This window comes from Letharia lupina, assembly GCF_014066315.1.
Source record: "Letharia lupina isolate WasteWater1 chromosome Unknown contig_26, whole genome shotgun sequence".
Taxonomy (NCBI): Eukaryota; Fungi; Ascomycota; class Lecanoromycetes; order Lecanorales; family Parmeliaceae; genus Letharia; species Letharia lupina.
In genome coordinates, this window is record NW_023502995.1 from 342,232 (window position 1) to 369,041 (window position 26,810).

Sequence of the window (26,810 nt, forward strand, 5' to 3'; positions counted from 1 at the left end):
CGCATCAGCGTAAGCGTATGAAAATAGAATTCAATGAGGTATTTCTCTTTCATATGGTATTGACCGGATTTCGAAACGGCAATATGTCCCTGGTCCCCTAACGCCAAAGCTAATGTGCACTTTAAAAACCATTCAGGCACTAACCAATCACTTGCTGCGCCACAACTTTTCTCACCCTATTTCCCGATCATCGTGCATCGACTATACGCTCTCACCAAAGATTCCCCGCTTTGCCTGCAGACCGGGTGATAGAGGCTGGCGACTCAGAGTTAGTCTCTTGCATATCATGCAAGCTGTCCGGAAATCTCACCTAATCCCGGGTCGTAAAATCTCATCGCCTGGGGTCCCCAAGGGCAGATGTGCTGGACGTTCGCGCGGTAAATTGGCTCCAAGTGTCATCTGTTGGTCTGGTATCGCGATAACCCTGCAGCGGACTGTGCTTTGGGACTGATGACGAAATCAATTAAATCCAGGTCGTCCTCTCCGTGTTTAGAGATTGTATCTTACGGCTGTTCAGGGAACCTGCAAACTTTTTGGAGCTTGTTGAAGAGTCTGATTTCGATGTGTCGTTGGAGGCCATGGTAGATTTGGTCTTCTTATGCTTTGTGGAGCTTGCATAGGAAGGGTACAACTGCGATGTGCTTGTGGAAGGCATGATCCTGGCTGTTGGATTTTCGTCTCCTTGTTTGCAAAGAAGGGTATATCTTTAGGGTATATAAGTGGCTATCGTCTTTGATTACAAGAAGTGTGAATTGCAATTGTTCCTCCTCCATGTGGCATCTACCTGTTCTTATGCTAAATGAGAACGAACTAAGACACACTGTCGTTGTCACCGGTTGTGCTTGTTCTCTCTGCCCACGATGCAATGGAGCCATTTTCCAATCGGTACCTAAATACACCCTAGTCACGCTTGGCCGGAAAGCTTGCCGTCGGCAGAGCAGGCGCTGGAGGACTGATGGCATCATTCGCCAAATAGACTCTCTACGAGAGGTTGGCCAAAAAGATAATTGGGCATACGGAACGATATCTTGAAACACCGTTTCGGTGAAGCGACAAATAATGTTCTAACATATGAGTGGATGCGCGATGGAACACTAAGCTTGATGATGATTAGCTGACGCTGCTTACTTCCGCAAGATTAGATTAGCTCACATGGACTGTCTCGTGTGTGAGAATTTGGACGACGTTAATGTCGTTTTTTTCCTCTGGAATTGAGTGTGTGATGGAGTCGGTGGTTTGTCTTACGGGGATGGCATCCCGGCCTTGGTTCCAGCGCATTTTTGCCACTCCAGAGATGCGCACCAGTGTCAGAGGTAGCATTGTACATAATTCAACCTGAATTAGAATTCAATCATGCAGTCAGCATGATGGTTGACTCCGCGAACAGACTGCAACTCAACGAGATGAGTCAGACTGCCTCGCCCCAATTGCACGGCGGAGCAATAGGAGAGGCGGCTGCGGCGGTTACAAAGACGGTATCATCATGTCGTTCTTGATGAGAAGGTTTGCATCACGCAGGGCTGATGCAGAATGAGCCTTGCGGTAGGGGGAGATGCAAAAACACTGTTGTGGCCATGTTCACAAATTGTGGGTCCAGCCGTGGCTTAGCGGCGCTAACCGCCACACAATTCACACCGGTCTCCGTATACGAGCAAAAAATTTCTCCAGGCATTCGATCACTTATTTTTGACACTCTGTATTGAAGGCAACACCGTCGAAAAGCAACGTCTTTGCAGGGGTAGCCAGAAAGACTTTCACTTTCCTTCAACATGTCTACCTCCAACTCCAACGGTCTGTTTCATGCAAGATACACGTCGAGTCCCGAAGATCCCATGTCTCAGGAATCCTCTCGTGCCTTTGATATAGATTCGGAGAGGTCTCTCATCGGTATTCCCCCAGCAGATCCTGACGAGCACGACAGAGGTCTTAACTTCTTCTACGACCCATGGACCAGACAGCCTTCTCAGACTTCAGCCAGCGAGGGATCCGAGGTGGAGTACGCAATTCCAGAAGAATCGTTCGAGGCATCGACTTCAGATCATAGTACGAGCTTGCCGCAGGTTATGACGCCGCAGTCGAACCTGGATGTTCCGAGGATGGATGACCCACAATCAAGGCTCAACGGATCCAGCCTTTCTTCAGCCAGTAGACTTGATGTCCCATACACACCTTCGGCGTCTCGACCTGCATCTGTCGGTAGTCACGGAGTCCAATCTTCTTCAATCCTGCTTCAGGCGCACTCTCGATCTTGGACGTCAGATGGTCGAACGCCACCACCCTTGTCTCCCGCTGCTGAAATTACGAGCTCTGATCTCATCGATCCTTTGGTGGGAATCAACGATCCTCGAAATACAATTATCCTCAATCAAGATGACATCGACTTCCTTCAACCTCTAATAGCCCAGGAAGGGCATGGTCAGCCACATAACTCGGATGACGGTGTGAGTGCTTTGCACGACCGTGGTCAAAATCGCAGACACGATTCTCCATATTCGAGGAAGCTGGCCGAAAAGACGAAGACGAAGAAGAAGGAGTCACGCAACTCAAAGTCTGATCCCTCAGCTCTTGTCACAAGACATAGGAATGATCCGAGAACCCAAGTTGTGAAGAAGGAGCGGCGAGCTCTTACTGAAGATGAACGGGAGAGGGCCCGCCGGCTCAGGGAGATAGGAGTTTGCCTACGCTGCCTGTGGAATCACGAACCCGTGAGTTCCGGACAGAGATACTCGAAAGCTACGTTTGGGCAGTACTGACATCCGCAGTGTGGACTAGGTGATGTCTGTCCTAGATGTAGTGCTCTGACAATGCCCAGGATCTGGATGATGCCATGTGTCAGAATGCGTCTGAGTGAGGCGCTACTCCATAGAACAGGTAAGGTTGCTTGAAGTTCGTGACAGGCCTGATACGTGAACATTACTGACAGTCTTTCACAGGGGCTTTGAGCTTCCCCAAAGGGCTTCCTGGCATCGATGCCTGGACTTCTCGAATCAATGTGCCCGTGTCACTGTACAACATTGGTAGTGCGGATAAATCTTCCAGGCCAGAATCGCGGCCCCGATTGCAAATCGTCTGTCGCGAACACACTCCAATACTAGGAGTTCGCACCAGCAAGAGCTGGACCAAAGGGACCAACAAGATTGACATCCATCTACCAACCTATGCTATGACAGACTTCCAGCTCAGAGGGGCAGCTAAGAAGATGGATGAGCTGATAGACAGACACTATGAAACTCTTGTAGCCGAGCTCAAGATCGATCAAGACGAGATCGTCGTTGGCACTTTGTCAGAAGCAATACGACAAGCAGACAAAGTAAGATTCAGTTCGACAATTGATTGACCCTTTTACTGACCTTTGAAATCCAGTGCCCAACGCTTAAGAATGCTCTCAAGATTTCCGTCATGTCTCGCCTTGCTTCGAAAAGCTTCAACATATATGGCCCCAAAACGCTGGGAATACAGCGGGAGCAGGACCCTGACTGCCCCTACTACGACCGCATCCCAATCCCACCACTTTTAGACGCTCAAATTGACTCTTTGTGGATGGCTAGAATGGCTGACATCAGGAGAAAGGTCTTGACGAAGCTGAGAGCGATGATTGCACGGCGAGGTCGGGAGGACTGGCTCAACATCTTCTTGACCATACTGGTTCTTCTTTTCAACCTTGAGTTCATCTATCACAACCAACTCGAGCAGACCAAGCATTATCAAGAGAGAGTGAGTAGTATGATCCAATTTTCTGGGAGGTCGCTAAAAGTTTCTCTTAGACCCACCGTCAACAAAGCATGCTAGAGTCTTGGGAGTATTCCGCTAAAAATTTGATGGCGCACTTCCACACTATATGCCATGGGAATTTACCTCTCAAGGTGGACTGGAATGAAGAGGTTCGGAATGCGGCAATGGTGGACGACAAAAGTCTAGCCTTCCTGACCCAACTGAAGGATCTGGTGGTGTCACGGGGTAAGTTGCATGCTGCAACCATCACACACTAGCTAACTCGCATGGTAGACGAGGAGCTCAACACACTAGCCAAAGGTGCCCCAGGCGAACCGTTGGTCTGGATATCGGCGCTATTTCTGCCCCCCAAGGGGGGTTAGTGTCTGCGCTATCGCCTTCTTAGTGTCATTTCGTGCAGTCGTGGTACGTACAATCGCATGTCCAACATTCCATCTTTCTTCTCGGAACGCGTTCGGGGGCGGAAAGAAAACGCACACCACTAACCACAATCACGCTTTAGACCCCCACGGGCTCGCTCACGGCTGCAGGAGAGTGTCTTGATTAGGCATTGATCTGCAGTATACTGTCAACATCCCTGTCGTTGCATTTGCATATTCACGGTGCGTAAGGCGGGGGGCCCATAACGGATGGCCTATCGCAACTTCGCGTTTATTGACAAGCCGAGGGGGACTTTGGTAGCGAGACTATCAAGATGCGGCTCTGCGGAGCGCCACGTTATTCGTTCCCCTTAATATGGCCATTGATCAGTCGTCTCATGAGACTATTCAACTGGAGAGCTGCGGTCCAAGTGCTTCCACAAAATTTCTTTGGCCGATATGGCTCCTCACGCACTCATAGACTCTCACGATTCTTCAGAATACTATCCTTCAATCAAATCTAGTGCATGGTTGAAATCCGCTGCCGCACATCAATGCTTGAAACCCTCTATCACCGATGCCGCTAATCTGGAGCAAGAAGTCTCGCTCAAGAGGCTTCAGACACTCACCAGACAGGCTCCATACGTGTGGCATCTATCACCGGAAGAGATAGAAAATGTCGAGGAGAGTGTGAGATCCTTTTCTGGTATGCACTGCCCTTCCAAACTCCAGCCCAACATATCACTTGAACGTGAAGCAGATTCGGGGTTGCCACTCAACGCAATCAACTCCAGAAGTTTCCCTTTGACGCAGGGTCTGAGATCCAAATTGAAAGACGTTCTCAATAGCGTCTATGGCGCACAGCAGTTCCTGGTCATCTCCGGACTGAGGTCTTCTCGCCACAACGACATTGAGAACGTGATCATCCACACTGGTCTTTCGAGCCATGTCGGTAGCAAGCGAGGCATGGCTGGTCGAGAAGGCGGAGATAACACAGTTCTGCGTTAGTGGAACGCTTTGGTAAAAGGATGAGAAAACATTCTAACCTGTAATCAAGAGCATATCACATCCATGCCAGCTGAAGAAAATGGCAAGGCGGGCCAATACCATGGACCGCCCAATCAAAACCGAGATATTGTGAGCTACAATGTTCTAGCCCTTGATGCGGAACTGAACCATCGCACAGCCTTTTCATACAGACAACGGAGACATCGTGTCCCTCTTCACCGTTTCGCGGAGCGAGACTGGCGGTAGCCTCTATCTAGCGGACTCGAACGCTGTGTACCAGGAGCTCGCATCGCTCAGACCAGAGCTCGCGCACGCTCTTTGCAGCAATTGGACCATGGTCAGGTACGGACTCTCCCCCGGCATCAACACGGTGTGAAGTCGCTGCAGCGCGCTGCCACTCGGTGGTTATTGCTAACCGAACGCTGACATCTGTCTCGCAAGCCCTTCGCCCGCCAAGGCCTTCGATACCCGCCCTATCGCCTTCCCCAATCATTTCCCCGGCGGCGTCCTGATCAACTTCTCCCGCGCCCGCATCACAGGAACCCCGTCTGCTCCGCGACCGCCGTCCCTCCCTCCTCTCACCTCGACTCAGCGTCTCGCGCTCGACGCCTTGCACGCTCTCGCTGCGAAACTTGCAGTCGAGATCCAGTTGCAGCCCGGAGATATGGTCTTCTTCAACAACCTGACCATGATGCATGCAAGAGACGCGTTCGTGGACAATGAGGCCGCGGGGCTGAAGCGGCATCTCCTGCGCTTGCTATTAAGGGATGAGGAGGCGGCATACGAATTGCCGCAGCAATTGAGAGAGACGTGGAGAGCGCTGTACGAGCATAAAGTTGGAGAGGAGGTGTTTCCGGTGGAGGAGGAGTTGTTCACCTTCGCTTGCTCACACTGATTTTGCGGGCGTTGACGACGAGCGTAATGATTTATGTCGTGTAACTATTGAACGACTGGCTTGAGAAGCGTTGGCTGGAGTTTACTTTCTGCTCTTTGTATTAGGATACTGCAGAGACTGGAATATCTTGAAAAAAGCGCATACTTTTAAAGTTCCTTGTCGCTCGCATACCAATTACCTGTAGCCCATCGTCGCTTTTCTTCTTGCTTTTGTCCAAAATGAAGCCCCTTTGGATGGAAACCCCATTGTCTTATCTGTCGGAGTGCTGGTGCAGATCTTGCTGATGTCTGGCCCAACCTTTGCCTCCTCTCGTCCAAGACCATAGGCCCCTGCATTAAGAAAAGGTGGTGGATTCTCTGCGGGAGCTTGCCTCTGTTGTCTTTTGGTCACTTCCCCAGCCATTGTTGCTTGTTTGACAGGGGTGCAGACACAAGGGGTAAGTAAGGTTGCGATCTTTACGATTATTTCGTGACCAAAGCAGCTTAAAACATTCATGTGTACAGAGATAAGCTGTCTGCTGGGGGCAATGTATCCTCAAGCCTTTGCCGGCTGTGTTCTCTCTTCGCGCTTGTTTGGAAGGAGCGCGTCCGCAGCACAAACCTTCCAGCCTCGTACGACATCGCGCGTCTTCAGCCTCACCGGTTGCCGACCCATTCATGCATCACGGTGATCTACGGAGGGAGACGACTGTTCCCATTAGAAACGTCTTCCCCGGCCAATTTCAACACACAAGGAAGAAGTCAGAGGCACCAGCTGGTCGGCTTTTGGCACTTTCTGGGCTTATCCTGGCATAGCCTAGCTAAGCGATCCCGTAGTATTGATGTAGCAATAAGATTGCCATGATGGAACAGAGGTCTGGTTTGTTCAGTCTTGTGAGACAGCTCGTGAGCTGCTGAGACACTAGCAAGATTTTCAAGTACTTTAACGCAGATGTTCATATCTATACATGTATTCCTCGAGCCTGCCATGACGTGAAAAGTGGCAGTTTCCATCGCTGAGGACTTCCTGGATCTCGAAAGATCCTGGATCCACTCCCGCGCCACTGGCCCATTGACGTAAAGGCTTTGGCCCAATCCGTGTCGAGTAGGCTACTGGAAATCCACAAATTAGCATACGAAGCCGCCGGCAAAGCATACGAAAAGAGAATACTCACGCTGGAACTCAATCTGAGGTTTTCGCACTTGGCACACATATTCACCCATCCATTGAGGGTACGGTACTGAGACCCATTACTGGCATTGCTATCACTCCCACAGAGGCCGCAGATAGTGGACTGCTCTGAAGAATTTGACATTGTTGAGTTGTAAGCTCCAACATGACTGCTGGGATCCACCCTATTTGTTACTATGAATGGTGGAGGAGGTTGCGCTTTTGGCATTGTCATCTTTCTCCTTGTCACCTCTCCGGCAGCGGGGGATGACAGCTTTCCTACTTCGTGGATCGCAGGATTTTTCGCAACTTCAGGCATAATTACTCTGCAATGCAAGATGCTCCTTGGTGACTATAGGGTGATAGTCTTGATTCTCAATGATGATGTCAATGTTTGGTTATGCAAAAAGACCGCAACTCTTTGACAGATGTGATATAAGATAGATACGACGCCAGTTCAGCCGCAGCCTGCGCCTTGTCATAATTTCGAGGCGGGGTAAGAAGAGGCTGTGCATTGTCAGCCCGGAAACCACACTAGTCCACATATGACTTAGTCATTTGACATGGGAATAATTTCAACAGGGAGATAGCTCTTAGATAGCTACACAGTTCAAGCAATACATTACACTGCCCAATTGCCCCTATTTCTGTGACCCCCTGTTTCTGTGATCCTAACATCCCTCCTACAGAATTAAGTCGAGGTCCGTCTACGTTTGCAGGGCAGACTGTGATCAGACCCAGTGTACCTTCTGCAAGATTGTCCAACAACATGCAGAGCCATGATTCAGCGTGGGAGCCAAGTCAAGCAGACATCGATAGGAAACCTTGGAAGTATACTGGCTACCAATCCTTCTCAGCATTCGTCGCTTCCGACAACGACTTCTTTGTTTTAAGGAAGTTTGGTGCCTTGAGTGCTAGAGTCCTACTGGGACTGCAGGATCAGCTCTCGCGCTTGGAACAAGATTTGGAAGCATTGGAAAAGACGGCACGGGAGAAGGATGCACCAGATGTACACAATGGATCTTTCAGACAGGAGACTCGAAAAGACCGACAGGCTCTTGTGGGCCAAGCCCAGCCTTTACTTCGGGAGTATAGTCAGTCCTGGCATTTCTCTTCCGCGGTCTGATAAGAAGGCCCGTTATGAGATTCAAATTGCTTCGAATACACCCCAGAAATACATAGGCGCTGCTTATGCTCCCTGTTTGTTTTGCCCCTACAAGCAGACATTGACTGTAACATTCTAGATGAACTCATCCTCCAGCACTCCCGAATTCGAGCGCGTCCACAAGTCCCAAAGAAAGACATCTGCAGTCTCGACAACTGGTTCTTCAATAACGGAAATGCGATATTGGCTGAGGAAACCGCCTATACCAAATATCCGTCGGATCTCTTCTCTCTCGTGCCAACACCAAAGAGCCCACTTCGGTCGTTGCTAGAACATTCTTCTCACTTCCGTCTGCTCAAATTGTGGCAACAGAAAACATTCGACAGTACTACACTCAACGATAAGCATATACACTACATTTCCGACGAAAAGATAGACCGCTTTACCGCTACCATCATCATGACCCTGGGCCTGATCATGCTTATCGCGCCGCTGTGGATCCTAGCTTTTCTGGGAGGCTTGGTCCAAAGACTCGGCGTTATATCGGCTTTCATCGTGTTATTTGTTGCTTTGGTGTCCGTTACCACGGTGACAAAACCGTTTGAAAGTTTGGCTGCCGCTGCTGCGTTAGTGTTTTTTAATTTCTGCGCTGCCAGATTTACCGCAGTGAAAAGCCCAAGATTCTGTGACTGACGCTCACACAGGTATTCCGCGGTGCTGATGGTGTTTCTGCAGATGTCCACAAACTGAAAGTCTTGAATGACCTGCCGGTGTAAAAGCATTCTAGACCCATTAGCCAGAACGAATGACCGACTTTTCACGATCCTATGCCATTCGTCTGTTACCATCGATATGATCCACGCTCAAAAAATCAGCCAGTCGTTTGAGGCAATAGATCAAATCCACTCGCACGTACGATAATTGCAACTAATTATATGCCGCAGCATCATGGGGCCAATGAACCCATCAGCCGAACAACGATCCTTGCATACCCTCAGCCATGAGCGTGACAGCAAATGTGCTCCGTAATTGACGTGCCCCAGGTGAGTGTGCTGCAGGCAGGTAGGTGCACTGCAGGTATGATGACTCGTTTCGTCACGGACTTGCGGCCTTGTTAAATTGCAGGTGTGTTGTATGTGTACATGGCATACCTCGGACAGGAGCCATATTTGCCATCGATCAGGGTGATGTGATGGTAGAAGTAACGGCGAGTGACCGATGTTGTTCGTAAGCAGAATGCGAGAACCTTTTCCGAGTTAGGGCGGTTGCTGCATGAACCTCCACTTCCGTGAGTACCTATTGATCCGCTAGCATTGTGCTTATTCATCTTCAGGCCGATATCTCAGTTCCAGTAGTTTTACTCCATCATCCAAAATGTCTCGTACAACACCTCGTAGGTCATCTCGCTGCTTGGCAGTCCCGGATACCACTCGCGGTCAGTCGTGAAAGGCAGGATGCTCAAAGACTTTACCCACGACTAGCATCTTTGCGTTCCCTCTCTGCATCTTTCCCACCTCTTTTCCAGGCACAACCTCACCTTGCGCGGCTTCCATTTCTCGCTCAGCGCTCTCTGTCATCTGTATGTCTTTCATTCATCTCGGCTTGACAAGTCCCGTTTACATCCACCGAGCCCGGGGAAACGGTGCCATAGCGGCTAAAAGAGACTTTCTCATCTTTCAGATAGATCGAGAAGATCAAGATACCGAGGATCTATACTGCAGGTCAACGACGCCAATAGAAGCACTTAAAACCATAAGTACCTTCAAACAAGATGATCGAATTCCTTCAACTCCTATAGAATGGTCCTTGCCTTTTATGTATACAGTATTCGCAGCGGCGGCGGTGATACCCAATCGTTGCTAATAAAGAAAGCAGTGAAGTGAGTAGAATCATTTATATCTTGCAGAAACCGCGGGGGGGGGACCTTCAAGTATACGTCCTGTACAGCGGGAGCCATTTTCACAGCTAGAACCACATGCAAGCATTATCAACCACTCCACTCCCCGAGTGGTTCGCCTCCGGTTAGCTCAAGCACTAGGCCTCTTCCTGCGGTTGTGTCAACCTGGTCCAGCTGAACTCTGCGTTCTAGCGAAATGTGGAACGTGACGTATCCTGTCAGTTCCAATCGGCCTATAGGGGAGTAAGAAAGGCTGGCTTATTCATCCTGGCCTTCTCTTTTGCAAAAAGTGTCCTCGCCTTCCACTTTTCAGCGTTCCAAGGGAATCCTAAAGAATGAGACTGGCCTCCTCCAAGGCCTCCACATCCTCGGGCTCATACAATTTGCCCCAGCCGTGCTCGGCCGGCGTATCCCTAATCTCCACCACGCAGCTAACACGCTGGATGTACTCCGCCGCCCCCTTGTCTTTCCGAGGATCTTTATCAAAATTACACGTCCAAATGCACGGCGAGCCCCACTCGACCATACGTGTTTCTTGCTGGAAATCGCGACAATTGAACCGCTCTTGTCCTCCAAGAACATCCGCCAATGTGGTTTCCCTGCATGCCCACACGCCGCCGGTTTCACGTCACTCACAACGATGTGTGTTGCGCCAGGGAAAATACTCTTTGAACACCAACCTCAATTCATCACGATCGGGTTCCCCTCCGACTCCGCATACGCCGAATTCCCCACCATCGGGTCTCCAATGATGACAAGGCCCTTCGGTCGCCCTTTCCATTGTTGTTTGATAACAAACTTGTCCATCCACATCTACATGATGCTCGGCACTCGAAACTTTCCCGCCGGTCACTCTCCCGCCGTAGACAGCAGCTTCGCCCGCTTCGTCCTCGACAGTGCCCTTTCCAAGGCCGGGCTACGGATCATCGGCCACTCCTTCTCCTCGTCCACTTCGTCGATGTTCTGTTCCGCTACCGCGCCTTCCGGCGACAACATCTCTCCAAACGCGTCGCCGTCCTTCGAACAATATGCCATAGTGTTCTCCAAAAAGCCGCCCGCACGCTTTCGAGGCTTCCGCTTCTCAAAGCGAATGGCATTTGTATCTCCTTCGATTGAGAACTTCTTCGCGGCATCGGGCCAATAAGCCTTCTCCTTGAAAGAAAACACCCCATATGAATCCTGCGTACCATCCTGGTGCACTTCGCGCCAGCCGAACATGCGGACTCCAGCCGGGAGTACTGTCAATGGCTTCTGATGGAACTCTTCTTTCGAGTCAATTGTCGATCTTGACCAGATCACATAGATGTGCTTCCCATTGACGCGGTACTTTCCATCGACATCCGGCGCGTCCCCCTCACTCCCGTTAACAAATGCATCGCCTGCGGCAAAATGTCTGCGAATTCCGACATCACAACGTCCATTATTGCTGCGCAAACGGGAAAGGGGCTCCTTGAGCGAGCGCGAAGGGTGAAGATCAAGCCGAGGTGGTGTTGTCCCGTCAGACGACCATGTGCTCGGCGGGAGTGACGAATGGTAAGGATGAGCAGTGTCGGCGATTGATGTGTGTGCTGTGTGGCAGCAAGGGTAGAAAGAGAAGGCTGTCTATTGAAATCTGACAGCGGCGGGGGAGTATCTCCTCTTTATAGATTTCCCTTACAGGTGGACCCGTTTCTACAGCTGGACCAGGTTCTACATGCAAGCATGGGTCACCTCTCCCTCCCAATTGGTCGGACCGGTCAGCTCCAGCGCTAGGCTTTTTACCCGAAAATACTAAAAACATGGGTCCAATTACTCAACTACAGAAGGCGTTCAGTGGTCCAGAAGGCCAGGTTGGCGGCCTAAGGTAGTCTGAACACTTGATCTGTCTTTTAAAGTCCTTTTTCTTTTCTTTGGCAGACCACGAGAGTCTCCACTTCAGGTATTTCGCATATCTATGCCCCATTGATTTTCTGATTCCCACAAAGGCTGCATTTAAATGACACCTTCCAAGGCACAGCACTAGTAGGTTAATTCAATGTGTGATATACTGTGACGGCCTAACACGCTAATGGGAACATAACACTGATCTTAACACAATGAAGATGTGACTTTCATACCATGACCGGAATAATGTTGTTCAACGTAAAGAACCAGTACAGGTACAAGCCCTAGGTTCTCTTGTGCACTTCAAAAGACTTGCCACAAAGACTCGGTACAAAGACTTGCTACAAAGATTTACTACAAAGGCGTGCTATAAGTACTTACTAAATTGCTTGCAATCCCCCCCTATCTCTATCTCGCACAACATTGTCGTTACGATAATTTCTAGTGCCCATTGTTATCGCTGCCCAAGAAATTTATTCCAGTAAACTCACCAAGATCGAAAACGGCCTATTCTCAATTTTACCACCACGATGCCAGAACACGGGCCTGGTGCGAAAAACGTGTTGAAGGGCCTGAAGCACGCGCTGCCCGATCAGGGGCCTGGTACTAAACTCGTGCTGAAGGGTTTGAAGCTTGCGCTACCCAGAATCGCAGAGCGGAATGAGCGTGATGCGAGAGAGCGCAAGCTCGTATCACTTATGGGTGATGGTAAGACACTCTTTGCACTTCATACTCCAAATCCCCGCTATCAGTGTTTTTATACAGTCTTTACATCACCTACACCGACCTCTCTACGACTCTGCAGTACTAACTTTCTATGTCTCTAGGCGAAAAGCGGCAGGAACCTTCAGTGCACCCGAGCACTGATCATCGGAGAACTCACAAGCATTCTAAGGACAACACTCGATCACTTGTAGCCCACCAAGAAGTTGGCAGCAACCGAAGATCGCACAGAGAGGACATGCATCCGGAAGAGGAAGCTGACAGACAGCAAGCGAGCGAAGAAAAAATCGCTCCACGAAAACATACAGCCCAGAAACAAGACCGTAACAGTGGAATGAAGCGAGACGAGCCAAGTCGTCGACGCAGCACCGAAGAAGAGAACACGGCACAACTTCAACACGACGACCGTACCAGAGAAAGAAGAGAGGAAGTGGCTGAGCGTTGCACGAATACTGACCAGGCGAGTTCTAGAGGCTCAGCTGGCCATTCTCGACAGCCTCATTGGAGCCAAGATGGCTTTAGACATCAAGACCGGGCGACGGGAGCACCATCTGGCATTGCTCTTCGGAGTACACCCTCTGCACAACGCGCCGCCCGCTCTTAAGGGACAACGACGCAGACCAATGGCTTACCACCAGGTGAGAGATGAGCCTCGAATGTTGCAACTCCAAATCTGGAGCCAGGGGACGAATATTGGTATGGCGGGACTTATTGACGGATTTTCTGGTGCGTGAAATGTTGCTTTTGACGACGGAAGCTTGAAGCGGTATCCGTTAACCATATTGCTACGGCTCGAAATACTTTTTGCTCGCATTTTTTAAGTTGACTAATTAATCTTTTGACATTCGAAGTCCTTTTCCTCGCTTTCTGATTCTTCATGCTTAATAAATAGCGCTCCTTTCCTGCCCACCAAGTACCACCACAGATTTCAAACCACTCGAACCAAGTCAAGTTGCCGGCAGGCCATTCTCTTCCATCCTTCAATCGATGTCTGGATCCGAGGAATGGACATGATCCCAATTATGTAAAAAAAGGCTATAATGCACCAAAACACTTTTTGTGGCTCTGTCTGCACGGAAAGGTCAAAAAAGTATCCTCGCGGTTTATTTGCATACGGGCTCTGCAATGTAGCAGAAGTCGAACAATGGCTTTATACCCATGTTCTACTGTAAGATGCAATGCTGTCAAGTTGAACCCGGGTTGCAAGTCTGTATTGGTTGCAAATCTGTATTAAACCCGCGTCTACCAACGTCGGCTCGATGTGATTAAGCCTGTGTTCGACGGCGAGGTACATGATATTTTGATGAGATACATCTTACCAAACATGTTGCCAGTTTTCATTAACCCTCGGGTGCTGTGTTAGTGGCCGGATGATCATTTTTTGATGTCCAACAACGGCGAATTGTAGTACGGTTTTTGTCCTCTCCATATTTCTACACAGTTCCCATACTTCAGCCGTTGTTTTATCAATCCAGGGTTTCCTAGTTTTCATGCCAGGTACAAACACTTCTGACCAAGATCATCGAGCATCTCAGATGTCTATTTGTTCTGCGCTACATTTCATTGATCGCCAATGATGGGAACCTTTCCTATGTTAGTCGGTGGACATCTCTCATCTTAGAATGCAATAGAGTTGGGTCCCCCAGAGGCTGCAAACTCTCTGGGTTTGTGGTCAGAGGTGGACGCGATATATATTGACTTCATCGTGAGAGACACAGCTCTTGACGTGCAGACTTAGGCATCTCGAGTTCGTGGCTTGCGGTGGCACACCTGGCTTACACAGACGAGGATCTGCCTTTCATAGCAGGATGGTCGATGGACGTGTTCTTGGCCATGGGCAGTGTGGATACGATTCTGTATACGACCGGTTCTTGGGCTTCACGACCATTAAGAAAAAAGTTCACAGAAGGAAAGCTTACCGGAGACTATCGCAAAAGCTTTGGGTTGGAACGTACCGACCTGATTTATAGACTTCGTCACTGGATGGTTTTGTTATGATATACGCCCTAGTCTTGGGATCTATCTACTTGCGGAATCCGCTCTACTCACCTGGCAAACACCTGCACGCGTCACTCACTCTTGCCCTATCCTAAGAGATCCCATCGGTACCGAGAATGTCATGCTTCAAAGCTTGCAGATAATCGGCTCGAATTTTCAGGACTCGCGTTGGTTGAGATTGGCCTTGCGCTTCCTATCAGCGTGATCTAAGGGCAGGAAGACATTACTTATCTCGTTGGCGAAGAAATTGCTACCGGTAAACGTTGGGCATGCTGAAGAAAGGTTTGGACAGAATACTATCACCGAGGCAGTAAGCTACTGCCTTGATCCTGATTCAACCAACCTCGGAGACTCATTGCGCCCTGACCACTTGGAACAGTATTGTTTAAACATTGTCTTCCCGTAAGTCATTGTCACAATGTCGAAGATTCTTTTGCTTGCTGAACCCTTAGATCAGACTCCGTATTTATCGCAAGACCATGAACAAGCATTTCTGAAGCGCGAGTGGAAGGCGAGTACGTGGCGACGAGAATTTGTCCCGTTACTACGATAGGAACGAGGACTCAGGTCTCACTACGATACGAAAAGAAAACGGCGAAGCAGACTCCTCGGTCATAACAAGGATGGGGATGGGAACTTCTCAAATGACAATAAAGACAACTCCAGTCATAGCGGGGAAGAAGATGGCACTTCTCGATTGGCGTTGAAGACACTTCAAAGGAATATATGTGATTGAAAAGACTCGGACTAAATAGTACTTCTCCTCTTTAGCATATAGTAATCGCAGTGGCCCCGCGGAATCATTTGGGACCCCGCTATGAGACCATTGTGGAAGTGTTGTCGTCTATAGATGTTCAGAAAGAACCACCCTGTACTCCAGCCCCAAATCACGCGTGCGAGTCGACGGGGGCGAATGATATAAGCAACACATGAATATATGGTCTCGAAAGGGAGGAAAGAGCGAGCAGCAAAGGAAATGGTGTAGCTGTAGATGTGGTCTCGCGGGATGGTTGGGGCTGGTTGTAGCGCTTGTAAGGTGTTTTCCGTTCTAGCGACCTGTGCTGCAAGGGGGTAATCGGGCCCTATCGCGCCAATGGGAGTATGATTGCGGCATTTCTGAAATGGCCGGGAGCCAGCAGGCAAAAGAGCTTGATTTGAAGCTTCTATCAGGCGCATGCTGAATTGACTGCCAGCGATGTTCATTGTAAGTTACAAGCATCATGAATAAGGTTAAAACCACAACGGATGCCTAAGATACGAGTAGATTCTCCACCATGTGCTCGCGTGAGCAAAATTTCTATACAAAAATGGGACACTGAACAAAACACGGCGCTAACTCCGCTTCAGTTGGATGTCATTCTGCGTAACCAACGGTCCCAGATAGCTGTACGGCACGCAATAGACCGGCTGATCCATCACGCTGTACGCAGAATGCGAATTGCAATCTCCAAAAAACGTGTTCTGCCTCGGCGCCTCCAGGAACTCGCACCCAGGACTCGTGCGATGCAGAGGGTCGTCGCAGCTCATGTCCCACGTCAGGATCCTCAGTTGCGAAAGACATCCCGTGTTGACACCGGCGGAGTTGACGGTCACGTTGACGGGTTGTCCGTAGTTGCCGTTGGCATTGCAAGCGTAGGCGCCGTCGAAGAGGAGTTGGCCGGTCGTGTAGTTGGTGAAGAGCGTCGTGAGCACGTCTCCGTAGTTGCGGTTCATGTGGCTGAAGTCATCGAGGCCGAAGGCGGAGCCGTAGCGTCCGCTGAACCACCACGCGTCGCAGACGTTTTGCTCGTTGTAGCCTTGGCAGGAGGAGAAGTCGTACGCGGAGTTGGTTTTGGTGCCGTTGAAGGAGAGGGATTGCGGGTTGCTGTTCAGACCGATGACGCCGTAGACGTTGTTGCCGGTGAGGGCTTGCGATATTATGTAGGTGTTGAAGGCGTAGAGGAGGTAGTTTGTTTGGTCTGGTAGAGATGGTGCGGAGGCGGAGAAATTGCCTTGACTGGCGAAGGCGAGGAACATAGTTGTATTACTCATGACGTCGACGAGGGTCTTGTTCAGGTTGTCTTGCACCGTCTGGATGATGGTGCCCATTTGCGTGGATAGATCGGCCATCTGTATCACTTGCGACGTTGCTGAGTCGATAGGGAAGATCCACCGCCCGATTTGGGGTATGACGAAGAGAGCGTTTTCTAATATTTGCGCAAAGGCGGTCCATCCTTCAGTGAAACCCTCAATCTCATCCACGAGGTATCCGAGACCAGGCACGAGCGCAAAGATACCTGTCAGAGTGATGAGCACATCGTCTAGAACAGCATTTGAACTGCTGAGAGGATCTAGCAACTGGACTATCTCTCCGACATTATCGGTTGCCATGCTCGCCGCATCACCGACTGCAGTCCACCATGAGAGGAAGAATTGATTAATCGCTAACATAGATGTCAATATGCCTTTCTACTTTCAATTTCAAAGGACATAGGTACTCACCATAGATATTGTACGCAACATAAAACACCTCTGGCTCCTTCAGAACATTGTCGCCTTGTGGGGATGTACATGTATCGATCTTGATTCCCGTGCAGTCCAGTCCAGGAAAGCCTTCCTTTCTCAAGAAACAAGACGCAAATCCTTCGCTCGTATAGCATGCGTTAGTGTCCACCCAGTCTTCCACCCATTTGGTAAGTTTTAGTTGCCCCCAGCACTTGTTGTCTCGCCCTGTGGTTACGTCCGTACAATTCACTTCACCAGATATTGGTGTCGCCGCAGGATTTGTTATGACCCCAGGATCCGGGTCTGTACCATTCCCTTCGCCTGCAGTGCTGGTGGCATTCTGCGTTTGCTGTCCTGGGGTTGATACGCTATCGATGCTGCCCTGCTCTGGGGTGGACAAAGGCTGCCTTTTGCTTCGAGGTGTGTAGTCTTTGAGAGAAAGATCAGTAGGCCGCCCAGGTAGCGCAACAAACCCAGCTACAGCGAAGACGTGTAGAGCGAAGCAGCAAATAATAATAATTGACAGTTGGTGTTGGCGCATGGCAAGAGTGACTTGGAGAGTTGGGTCAAGCAGCACAGGGTTCTTCTAGGAAAAACACGAACACTCAAAGCAGTATAACAATGGCGAACTTACAAATGACGCATCATAGGGGTAGAAACGGGGGATGCAAACATGATACACTCAAAGTGGATCACGATATTCCAGAATTAGTTGTTTGCTAGAGTTTGGACTTGCGGTGTAGCAGGTAATTTCACATGGAAGCTTCCTACGATGCTCTCATTCGTCTGCATATGTCCGTAGTCATTCGCTATCGAATTTTCCGGGTATCGGTGATCAGTTGGGACGGCCGAGAGAGGTGTAGCGGTTTCAAAGCCCATTGGTCTTGAGACAAGCATGCAGATAAGCTACCTGTGTGGTAATAATGAGGGCTCACCTTAGTAAGTCCGGCATCCATCGTGTTTGAAGAAGAGCATGTAGGGTTTTGTGGATTTTCCCGTTTCACGAATAGGCGCGTCAATGATAAATGTATGCAAGATGCGGCCGATCAATCATGCAGGGTACGTTGAAGCGCGATATATGCGTGGGGGTCTTGATGATCAATCGATTTTCGTTGAGACCCACGTGCAACCCTCTTATCTGCCTTCCAGATCGTTCATTGTGGCGCAATACCTTTAAGTGGACTTGAAACAATATTGCGCAACTCAATGCCGAAAAGATCCGGCAAGACAGCGGCGACGACCTATCTTTAGAGGTGAACCCCCCCATCTTTATGCTCCGACAAGCGCGATAGCCCCCACGCTATTCCGTTCCTTTCGAGCGTCAGTAGAAAGTGGAGAAATCCATGTCCACTGCTTTTTCCTCGGAGAGATGCAAAGATCTCGACGAGCAGAATGAAGAGATGACCGTAGGATGCGGCGATGCCGGCTGCGTGTTAGCTTAGAGCTGTACTGTGAGTACAAGCGATCGAATTATACAAACTCCTACCACCAACCCGAGGCCCTAACAGAGACCGAGGACGAAAAGTAGTAGTATGGGCGATAAGGGATTCGAGTGCTTCTTGAGATACACAATGGTCACAAGCCGACTTGCTCCGCTGGTTGAGAACTTTTTCGCTATCTTGAGTGAGACTCCATGGTAGTCACGTACAAGCACCAGTACAAGTGTTCTACCCGTAGAGCTTGAAAAGCCCACCATGAGCAAAAGAGTTGCTGTGCCGCAAACATGACCAGAGCTTTCGCCACTGTTTCCCTACCTGTAACATAGTAATTTTCTCATTTCTTCAAAAACGGCAAGCCATTCCCACACTCGAGGGCGTCAAGCCTGCCGTCTCCACAAACCCGAACTGCTTATACAGCTCATTTGCCCGTCCATCTGCGAACAACAGCACAGTGCCACTTTCGGGTACATTCTTATTCATCCAGTCTTTCAGCTCCTTCATAATCATTTTCCCGAGACCCTTGCCTTGGTGTCTCGGAAGAACAGCAACATCGACAATTTGGAAGAAACAGCCGCCATCGCCTATCATACGGCCCATTCCGAGGATGGTATTGGGGGAGGAGGATTGGGCGATCTGGACTGCAAAGAGGGTGTTCGCGAGTCCGACAGTCGCAGCTTGTAGGGTCTTTGGGGTGAGGCCAGTGAAGGCACGAAGAGAGATGTAGTTCTCAACGCTAGGTGTGGCATGGATTACGGTGTAGTGCCCCATGATGGTAAAGCTTTTAGTGGAGGTTGGGTCTTGTGGAAGTGCTGACTTGACTGCGTGCTGTCTTGGATTAGGTAGAGCTAGCTAGATCAATGACGGCATGGCAGGACCCTCTTGAGAGGGACAAGTAAGCCTCGGTTCCTGCGCCTAAGTCTTATCCAAGCCCTGTTTCCATCACTCGTGGTGGTGGTCAGCTGCGCTTATAAAATCACCTAGCGCTATTCTATGCCAAGACCTGTACTCATAGGGCTCAGTCACGTGCTCTGGGAGTTTTCCACAATGAGCGTTTACCTATTCAACCTAGTCCAGAGCAGTTTTGAATGGCAACGGCTGAAAACTCGCACCCAAGTAAGTTGGTTTAGAGTCCGCAGTGTACCATTTGTCAGGGCTAATCGCAGGACGTCATTCTCATCAATCTATACCTAGAACAAGGCCTACAGGTGGAACTAACGTGCACCGGCCTTCAACAACGAGAAGACCGAGAAGTCATTAACCTAGTCGATCACAAGTCCCCACTCGCCGGAGTTCTGCGCGCTTTACGGTGGTGTTTCTTTAGAACTATGGAAAGTAGCAGAGGCCTAGCAATCACCAACTCAGCTATCGGGCGGGGAACTGAATGCCCACACAGATACTCAACCGTACCTGCAAGTGTGTCTTTTGGGCAGATGGAAAGTACTAGTGCCCCTTAGTAAAGTTTACTTCCATTTTCCGCTTTTGCTATTGAGCTATCAGGAAGGCTCAAGAAAGGCTGGAAGCTTCTTGGAGATGCCTATTCGTGGACTTAGACCGAGTTCTTTCCCTACTTGGTCCTGGGTCAGATGAGTACTAATTAATTGATAGGGTATGACCGCAAATGGGGATATGCTAGCGGTGACCAACCAACTCACAAACACTTTGGTCGTTCCATTCTCGCGAGCATATCAGCCGACTCTACATTTACCCCATATTTCCCTTACCGAACAATCTTGGTAATCCACCGCGTTTCCTCTCACTTTCTCCTCCATGCTTCTTCGTCTCCTCATTCCTCTTTCTCGGCTCTTGTCTCTCATGCGCAGTCCCCGCATGTTACATGCTCTCATCAGGATATTTTCCATTATAGTCCCGCCGCAGCCACAAAACATTACCTTCACAACGTTTCCACAATTGTAGATCCCGGGTCGAGTGGAGGGTGTCGGTAGCGGGAGGGACTGGCAGGCCAGTGAACATGTGTCTCCTCAATGCAAGCTTGCCGTCTCCTCCCGCCTGCGCCCCCAGGATGGAAGCATCTTGGGGCCCTACCTCCGCACCACCCCTTTCTCGGCCGCCCTTCATAAAGCTTATGGCTTCTCACGTATCCCTGGTTGGAATGAGTAGAAGCCTCCGGAATTATCGAGTAACCCCTGAGATCCAGACTTGTTATTGGTTTGACCCGGCCATGCTGGGACTCCCTGCGGCTCCTTTTCCGACTTGTCGGCCATCCTGCGCGTGGTCCTTTTTTCGTCTTTGAGCGGACACCAGGCGCTGTTGTCTTTTTCGAGGCCTTTCTGGAACCACTCTGCTGTTTCATTTCATTATTTCGGCACGGCCTGCTTGTATGTCATTATGGCAGTGGCTCGAAGGAAGCAAGTTGGAGGGATGTCAGTATCGATTGATTATCGCTGCCTCCTTTCGGCACGGTCTGCTTGTATGTCATTATGGCAATGGCTCGAAGGAAGCAAGTTGGAGGGATGTCAGTATCGATTGATTATCGCTGCCTCCACTTGAGCCGTCTCATGTTGATCACTTCGTGTATGATGATGGGACGCTGACACTTGATCGGAAGGGCTCGTTGGTGGGGGATCACGAGACCTATTCAAGTTGAAGCCGTGTGTGAAATACGATTGGAGATCTTTTCGGCGAGCAGCATCAATGCCAGAAAACATGTGATTGTTGGGGTAGGGCAAACGGCTTTTGAAAACGATGTCGAACCAACACTCCCAAGTCAAACACCGTTTTCGGAACACGAAGCTCATCTCATCCTCGTCCATTCTCCCGGCTGTGTTCTGTTCTGAAGAGGCACCCCTTAGTGAGGAGAGCGGACACAAAGCCAGGCCAGTTCAAAGATCGTGGGTTTTGTTTCGAGACGGTGCGAGTAGCAATTCGAGCAGGCGAACGGAGATCTCGAAGAGGTAATTTCATATGGTACTTGCGATCCTTCTGGGGCGGGACGTGGAGAATGCGATGCCTTCCTCTGGCTGGTAAGAGGTATCTTTGCCTCGCGATATCGAGGTTGGTAGGTTTGGCGCACGCTGTGCGCCTCACGTAGAGGGTCATGTACGATTGAAGTGGTGGGAGATCTGGGACCGGAGACGCCCGTAAAAAGGAAGAGTGGCTTCGCGTAGGTTATGGACGAGCCCCGGATGAATGGCTGCAAAAGGCAGTAACTCGGGTAATGGTGATGACATCAAGATGGAAAATACAAAATGAGCTATCCTACGAGTAAGCCTAACTCAAGTGGCAAAATTCGACCGGAAACTTGGCATGCCATCCCTACTTTCACAGCGCAGAGCTAGACATGCGCACGCACAGCATTCATAACTCATCACGGCCCACTCCCCAAATCAGGCGCCACGTCGATACCCTCTGGAGCTTTGGAATCGCAAATCGACGATGGGCTCCCACGCTGTAGGTCTGGTCAAAGGCTTGTGGGTCACCCACCCTCTTAACGCACAGCCTCTAACGCTTTGAGATCATCAAAACCCTACGAGCCAATGGGACGATCCTCGAATGATTTGCCAAACGGTCGGCGCGTGAGCTTTCAGTCTGCCGAGAACTCCTGGGGCGGTGCCTGAATCGTGGTCCGAATAGTAGTTTACTCCCCGAAGTTTCGGGATTTTTTCAAACATTCGCAGGCTAGAGGGTTTTGTTCCCAAAGGATTTTTCGAATTGCAATCCTTTTGTGGGATTATGTAACGTTCTGTCCTTGATCTACGGACGCGGTTGGATCCAAAAGCAGTGGGCACGTTGGTTACTTCACGAGCCGAGAAGGTATGGGTGGGAGATTGAAAGGCGAGTGTCGAGGAAATCTTCGTGCTTTGAATAGACTCACAGCGCAGAGCCACGTAGACGTTCGTGGAGCATTGATGCCGGGTTCTAAGAGTGATCGGTTCGTTTTGTTGTGAGAGCGGGGTGGAATGTGCGGGTATTTAATGTAGGATGGATTCCTACTACCGTCTTTTACCTGTGGTTATGATTCTTCTTGAGGTTAGATGTTTTGCTGGATGGAGATTTTTGCTAGATGAAGATTGACTGGGGCACAAATGCGTAGGATAAAACTCTGTAAAGAACAGACCAAGAGGATGACTTTTGGGCAAGAGTTTCCGAACGCCGCTGGTCGCTGTGCGCTGCACAAGCTATGTACTGCTTTCCACCGTGGCTCTGGTATAATAAACCGTGTGGGCATGAGGAAGCTTCCAGCACGGGGGCTCTCGGATTCCCGGTACCTCGGACCCGACCGGATAGAGGCTCGCGAGCAGCGTCTTCGGTCACAGAGGGCAAGTCGTCGAGTTCGCTCCAACATCGAAGCAACCATTCGTCAAGACGTCCGTCACATTTCCGCCACCAGCTCCGTCAATCGCCAATAACTCCCTGTCCATGTTGATCGGCACCCGGGACGGAAACTGCGTACATCCGGCTCGAAGGTCTTGATCACGCACTCGCATCAGCGTCATCATCATCATCTCCCGCCGAAGGGATTCGAGCGGATTGGAGGGCTGGTACTTACTCGAGACATAGAAGGCATAACTGCTCGGGTTCATCAAGGCTTGACTAGGCGGTAGCGCCAGGCATGCATTTTCGTCCCGAACGTCCCCGCCTACCGCCTTCCCTCCATACCTCGTCTCCCGGATATAAACTTCCGCGAGCGCTTGCACCAAGAAGCCGTACTGCGTCCCGGCAATGTAGTTGTGGGCGATCAGTCCCGTGCGGGCGTGGTTCACAACGCCGCAGTCTGCGGGCTGGGGGAGTGGGTTTCTGTCGAAGAAGATGGGACAGAGGAACACGAGGGCCGTCCCCGGGGGTTGGATCACCACCGTATGTTCCGAGTGCCGGCAGATTGTCCAGAACGTGCGGATCTGCGGGTCCATTGCGTTCACGCACACCACGGTCGGGCGGCGCGACCCGTGGCTTGGGGTCGTGATGTTCGTGCCGGCGGCAATGGCACTGAGCACGGCGGACACGGAACTGGGAAGTGCGGTGCGGAAGAAGGCCTTGTAAGCGGCGCTGTCGGTGGATAGCATCGCAGTTTGCAGCGACAGGTAGGTGGAGTCTAGGATGTTTTTGACGTTAGGGACTTCGGACCCGCAGGAGTAGATGAGATAGTTGCCGCTGGAGGCCCAGTCGTCCACGGCGCCGATGGCGAAGGAGCCGGCTTGCGTTTGGGTTTGCGGTCGGGCGCTGGTGAAATGGAGAAAGGCGAGGAAGATGGATGTTTTGAGAAGTGTGGAAGGCATGATTAGTAAAGATGTGCGTTTGCTGATACGGAAAGTGGGAGGGAGCGTCTTTGTAACAGGCAGGTTTAGATTGCGTTACAACAAGAGCAGGAGGTCCGTCGGTCTCCAAGTCGAAGTAGCCCAGTTTGCGCATGGCGGATAGAAGGATGGTCGCCCAGTACAGGCGATTCTATGCTTTGGCCGCGGCGCCAAAAGCTCTGTCCATGCGCCGGCAAATCTGAAGGTTGCGGTTCTCTCGTGACAGGCGCGAAAACACAGAGCGTCAATTGCCGGTCAACTAGGCAATGGATCGCTGCTGGGCTTCAGCACTCAGTTGGCAACATCCTCTACTGAGAATATAGAAGTGAAGTTGGGCACCGAGGAGTCAGATTGGAGGTTGCTCAAGGGCAAAAGCTCGCCCATTCTGCCAAGATCTCTGGCTGTACAGACGTTTGGAAGGGAGGTAAGTCGTACAGATCGCGCTCATGGTGGTCCAAAAAGCATGTGAGTGAGCATTATCCTCGGACGCACACCCACCAACCTAGCCATCATCGTTTCCGGCCAGGATTTCCTTGAAGCTATCAAACAATCTCATGATGAGCGTCCACTGCGCTTTAGTCTGGCACACAGATACACGGTAACCATCGTGCTGTCGTATGTGCGATAGAGGAGCATCGTCGTCTTGGCTTCTTTGTCTGTTCGAGCATTAAAAGCAACTTCTCTACGTCCTTCTGATTTTATGGTCACGATTCTTTCAACCGCGAAGCGAGCTGAAGTTGAAAGATGCGAAATGATTTTTGCGGCTTCGTTACGACGGGACTTTCTGGAGAGCAGAAGCATGTTGGGACTTGAACCAGTCAGAACGGTAATTTCTTCTTGATGACACAGGTAAGAGTCCTGCTGTAATGTTCAGGCAGATGATGTTTGCTTGTCATGAAATTTCACAGATCACCAGAGTCTGCGGAACAGATTGCTGGGCCCTGCTGATAGTCATTTCATCTTGTGTTGAGCATGCTGTATGCTGGTGAAGCTGATGTGCAATGGTTTCAGATGGAAGACCAACTTTTGATATTGATCATTGCCCGGTATGCCAGATCACGAAGCGTATCGGGTTCCTAGGCTGATGGAGGCTCGGGTTGAGAGGGAAGCTGCAAGAGTAGCTACCACCGAGCTGAGTGAAAGCCAGGGCGGATGGATGTTCGCATAATTTTGCGGTATTTACTCGCCAAGAGCCAAGGCAATATTATGATTAGTCCGGAGGTTCCGACGTTCACAATTTGAGGCCCCGATGCCGATAGTTGGCCAGGATTAAACCTCGAGGTTAACTTTATTAAGGGATGATGGTAAAGTCAGTACAAATATACTTCACGCTTGCATCGGTGGCTTGGAGATAAAACGGGCCAGACCATGGCCACGTGGAAAACACGTGGAAAAACACGTGGACATTGAACGCTAATAAACTCACAACAAGCCACCGGCTCACCGCAATTAGAGTGACTAGGGAAGAGGGACACACCATGCCTTGCTACGATCCTCAAGTCCAAGACTATCACATAGTATCGTTTCGACTATCAGAAGAATGAGAACAAGTTCAAAGCGTTATCGAATCAATGCGCGAATCTTGCTTGCTAGATGCCGACATGGAACAGTACCTTAGGTCAAGGAGGAGAAAGTGCCTAAGGTAGCTAGTTGAAGCAGAAACATGGCCAAGCCAATATTGCAAGATTTGGGGGCCTTGGGGGCATATATCCGGGGCACGCTACCCAAACTTTCTTGGAGCGAGACCAATCAGAGAGCAGATGATCTCCGCGGACCATCATCCTTTCATGTCCCGGGTCCCGCTAGCGTGACCCTCTTTTTTTTTAATTTTTTTGACCTCGGACACATAATTAAGTACCTTAGGCATAAGATACGGAGGGGTATTTCTTTTATCTCTCTTTCAGATCTTCACTTTCCAACATTTCACTCACTTTGCAACAATGCTTTCTCCTCTCCTCTTTTCCACCCTATCAATATCAATATCATTATCATTCATCACAACGACTGACTATGCCCAACAATAAGTCGCGCATGCACATTCCACGCTCCAGTAACCCGGACACAGACAAGTACTCCCTCATCTCTGAACCCAAACCCCGCACACCAACCGCCTTTTCCCCCAACCCTTCCTCCTCCTCCTCCTCCCCATTCAAACCCTTCCGATCCCCAGCCATGCGGAACAAAGCCCGTCTGCACCTCGCCCTCTACGCCCTCCCCAAATACCCGGACGCCTACCACTACGCCCTCCTCCTCCGCCCAAAGGACGTCGCCGCCACCCTCGCCCTCTCGGGCGTCCTCTCCGCCACCAAACACCACGTCAAGACCACCATCCGCACCAACGCCGACGGCGTCGTCTCCCACCCCTGCATCTACGAAACCTACCACATCCACGACCTCGCCGACGAGCCGCTCCTGCTCGCCAGTATCATCGTCGGCAAACTCTCCGCGTCCCAGGACCGCGTCGGCGAGATCCTGGCCCGGGTCCCCGTCCACCAAGACGATGGGTCGTCGGGCCCGGGCGCCAAGTTCAATGACGTGGAGTGGGTCCGTTTGGCGGTTGAGGCGCTGAGGCAGGCGGATGCGGTGAAGGATGATGGGAGGGAGTGGGAGGGCGTGTTTGAGGAGTCGCTGAATTATATGCGCAGGAAACAAGCCGAGGGGAGATGGGAGGTCGGATGGAAGGGCGGCAATCCGGAGGCGGTGGCTACGTTCGATTTGCTGACGGGCAAAGATGTTCTCTTTTGAAAGTATGCCCTCCTCGCTCGCAGGGGAAAACCTGTGTCTCGTTCCTGACAGGTTCCCTAGGCAGTCGACTTGGCGAAGATGCCAGTCACAGGTTTTCCGTATCGGTGTGCTGGCTCTGTGACGGCATGAATGCCAACCCGAAGACCATGAAAGCTCGTTGG

General features: G+C 50.5%; 7 protein-coding genes across 7 annotated transcripts; 3 read left to right on the top strand and 4 right to left on the bottom strand.

The window, feature by feature from the left end:
- Positions 1–1,769: 1,769 nt before the first annotated feature.
- On the top strand, positions 1,770–5,994 carry HO133_006761 (uncharacterized protein; the record flags this gene model as incomplete). Its single annotated transcript, XM_037297658.1, has 11 exons — positions 1,770–2,705; positions 2,763–2,871; positions 2,934–3,310; positions 3,364–3,714; positions 3,765–3,957; positions 4,006–4,089; positions 4,573–4,797; positions 4,852–5,094; positions 5,149–5,228; positions 5,278–5,441; positions 5,541–5,994. The coding sequence occupies 11 exons, from the start codon at positions 1,770–1,772 to the stop codon at positions 5,992–5,994; spliced, it is 3,216 nt and encodes a 1,071-aa protein (XP_037147094.1).
- Positions 5,995–7,912: 1,918 nt separating this feature from the next.
- On the top strand, positions 7,913–8,998 carry HO133_006762 (uncharacterized protein; the record flags this gene model as incomplete). The annotated part of the gene is made up of 3 exons (XM_037297659.1): positions 7,913–8,237; positions 8,388–8,874; positions 8,953–8,998. The coding sequence occupies 3 exons, from the start codon at positions 7,913–7,915 to the stop codon at positions 8,996–8,998; spliced, it is 858 nt and encodes a 285-aa protein (XP_037147095.1).
- A 1,996-nt stretch (positions 8,999–10,994) lies between these two features.
- Positions 10,995–11,566, bottom strand: HO133_006763 (uncharacterized protein; the record flags this gene model as incomplete). Its single annotated transcript, XM_037297660.1, is given in 2 exon segments — positions 10,995–11,538; positions 11,553–11,566. The coding sequence occupies 2 exon segments, from the start codon at positions 11,564–11,566 to the stop codon at positions 10,995–10,997; spliced, it is 558 nt and encodes a 185-aa protein (XP_037147096.1).
- A 4,495-nt stretch (positions 11,567–16,061) lies between these two features.
- On the bottom strand, positions 16,062–18,169 carry HO133_006764 (uncharacterized protein; the record flags this gene model as incomplete). Its single annotated transcript, XM_037297661.1, has 3 exons — positions 16,062–17,152; positions 17,211–17,799; positions 18,149–18,169. The coding sequence occupies 3 exons, from the start codon at positions 18,167–18,169 to the stop codon at positions 16,062–16,064; spliced, it is 1,701 nt and encodes a 566-aa protein (XP_037147097.1).
- A 711-nt stretch (positions 18,170–18,880) lies between these two features.
- On the bottom strand, positions 18,881–19,420 carry HO133_006765 (uncharacterized protein; the record flags this gene model as incomplete). The annotated part of the gene is made up of 2 exons (XM_037297662.1): positions 18,881–18,967; positions 19,019–19,420. 2 exons carry the CDS (start codon positions 19,418–19,420, stop codon positions 18,881–18,883), a joined length of 489 nt encoding a protein of 162 aa, XP_037147098.1.
- A 3,500-nt stretch (positions 19,421–22,920) lies between these two features.
- HO133_006766 (uncharacterized protein) lies at positions 22,921–23,886 on the bottom strand (the record flags this gene model as incomplete). The annotated part of the gene is made up of 2 exons (XM_037297663.1): positions 22,921–23,078; positions 23,160–23,886. The coding sequence occupies 2 exons, from the start codon at positions 23,884–23,886 to the stop codon at positions 22,921–22,923; spliced, it is 885 nt and encodes a 294-aa protein (XP_037147099.1).
- Positions 23,887–25,914: 2,028 nt separating this feature from the next.
- Positions 25,915–26,649, top strand: HO133_006767 (uncharacterized protein; the record flags this gene model as incomplete). The annotated part of the gene is made up of 1 exon (XM_037297664.1): positions 25,915–26,649. One exon carries the CDS (start codon positions 25,915–25,917, stop codon positions 26,647–26,649), a length of 735 nt encoding a protein of 244 aa, XP_037147100.1.
- Positions 26,650–26,810: the final 161 nt, after the last annotated feature.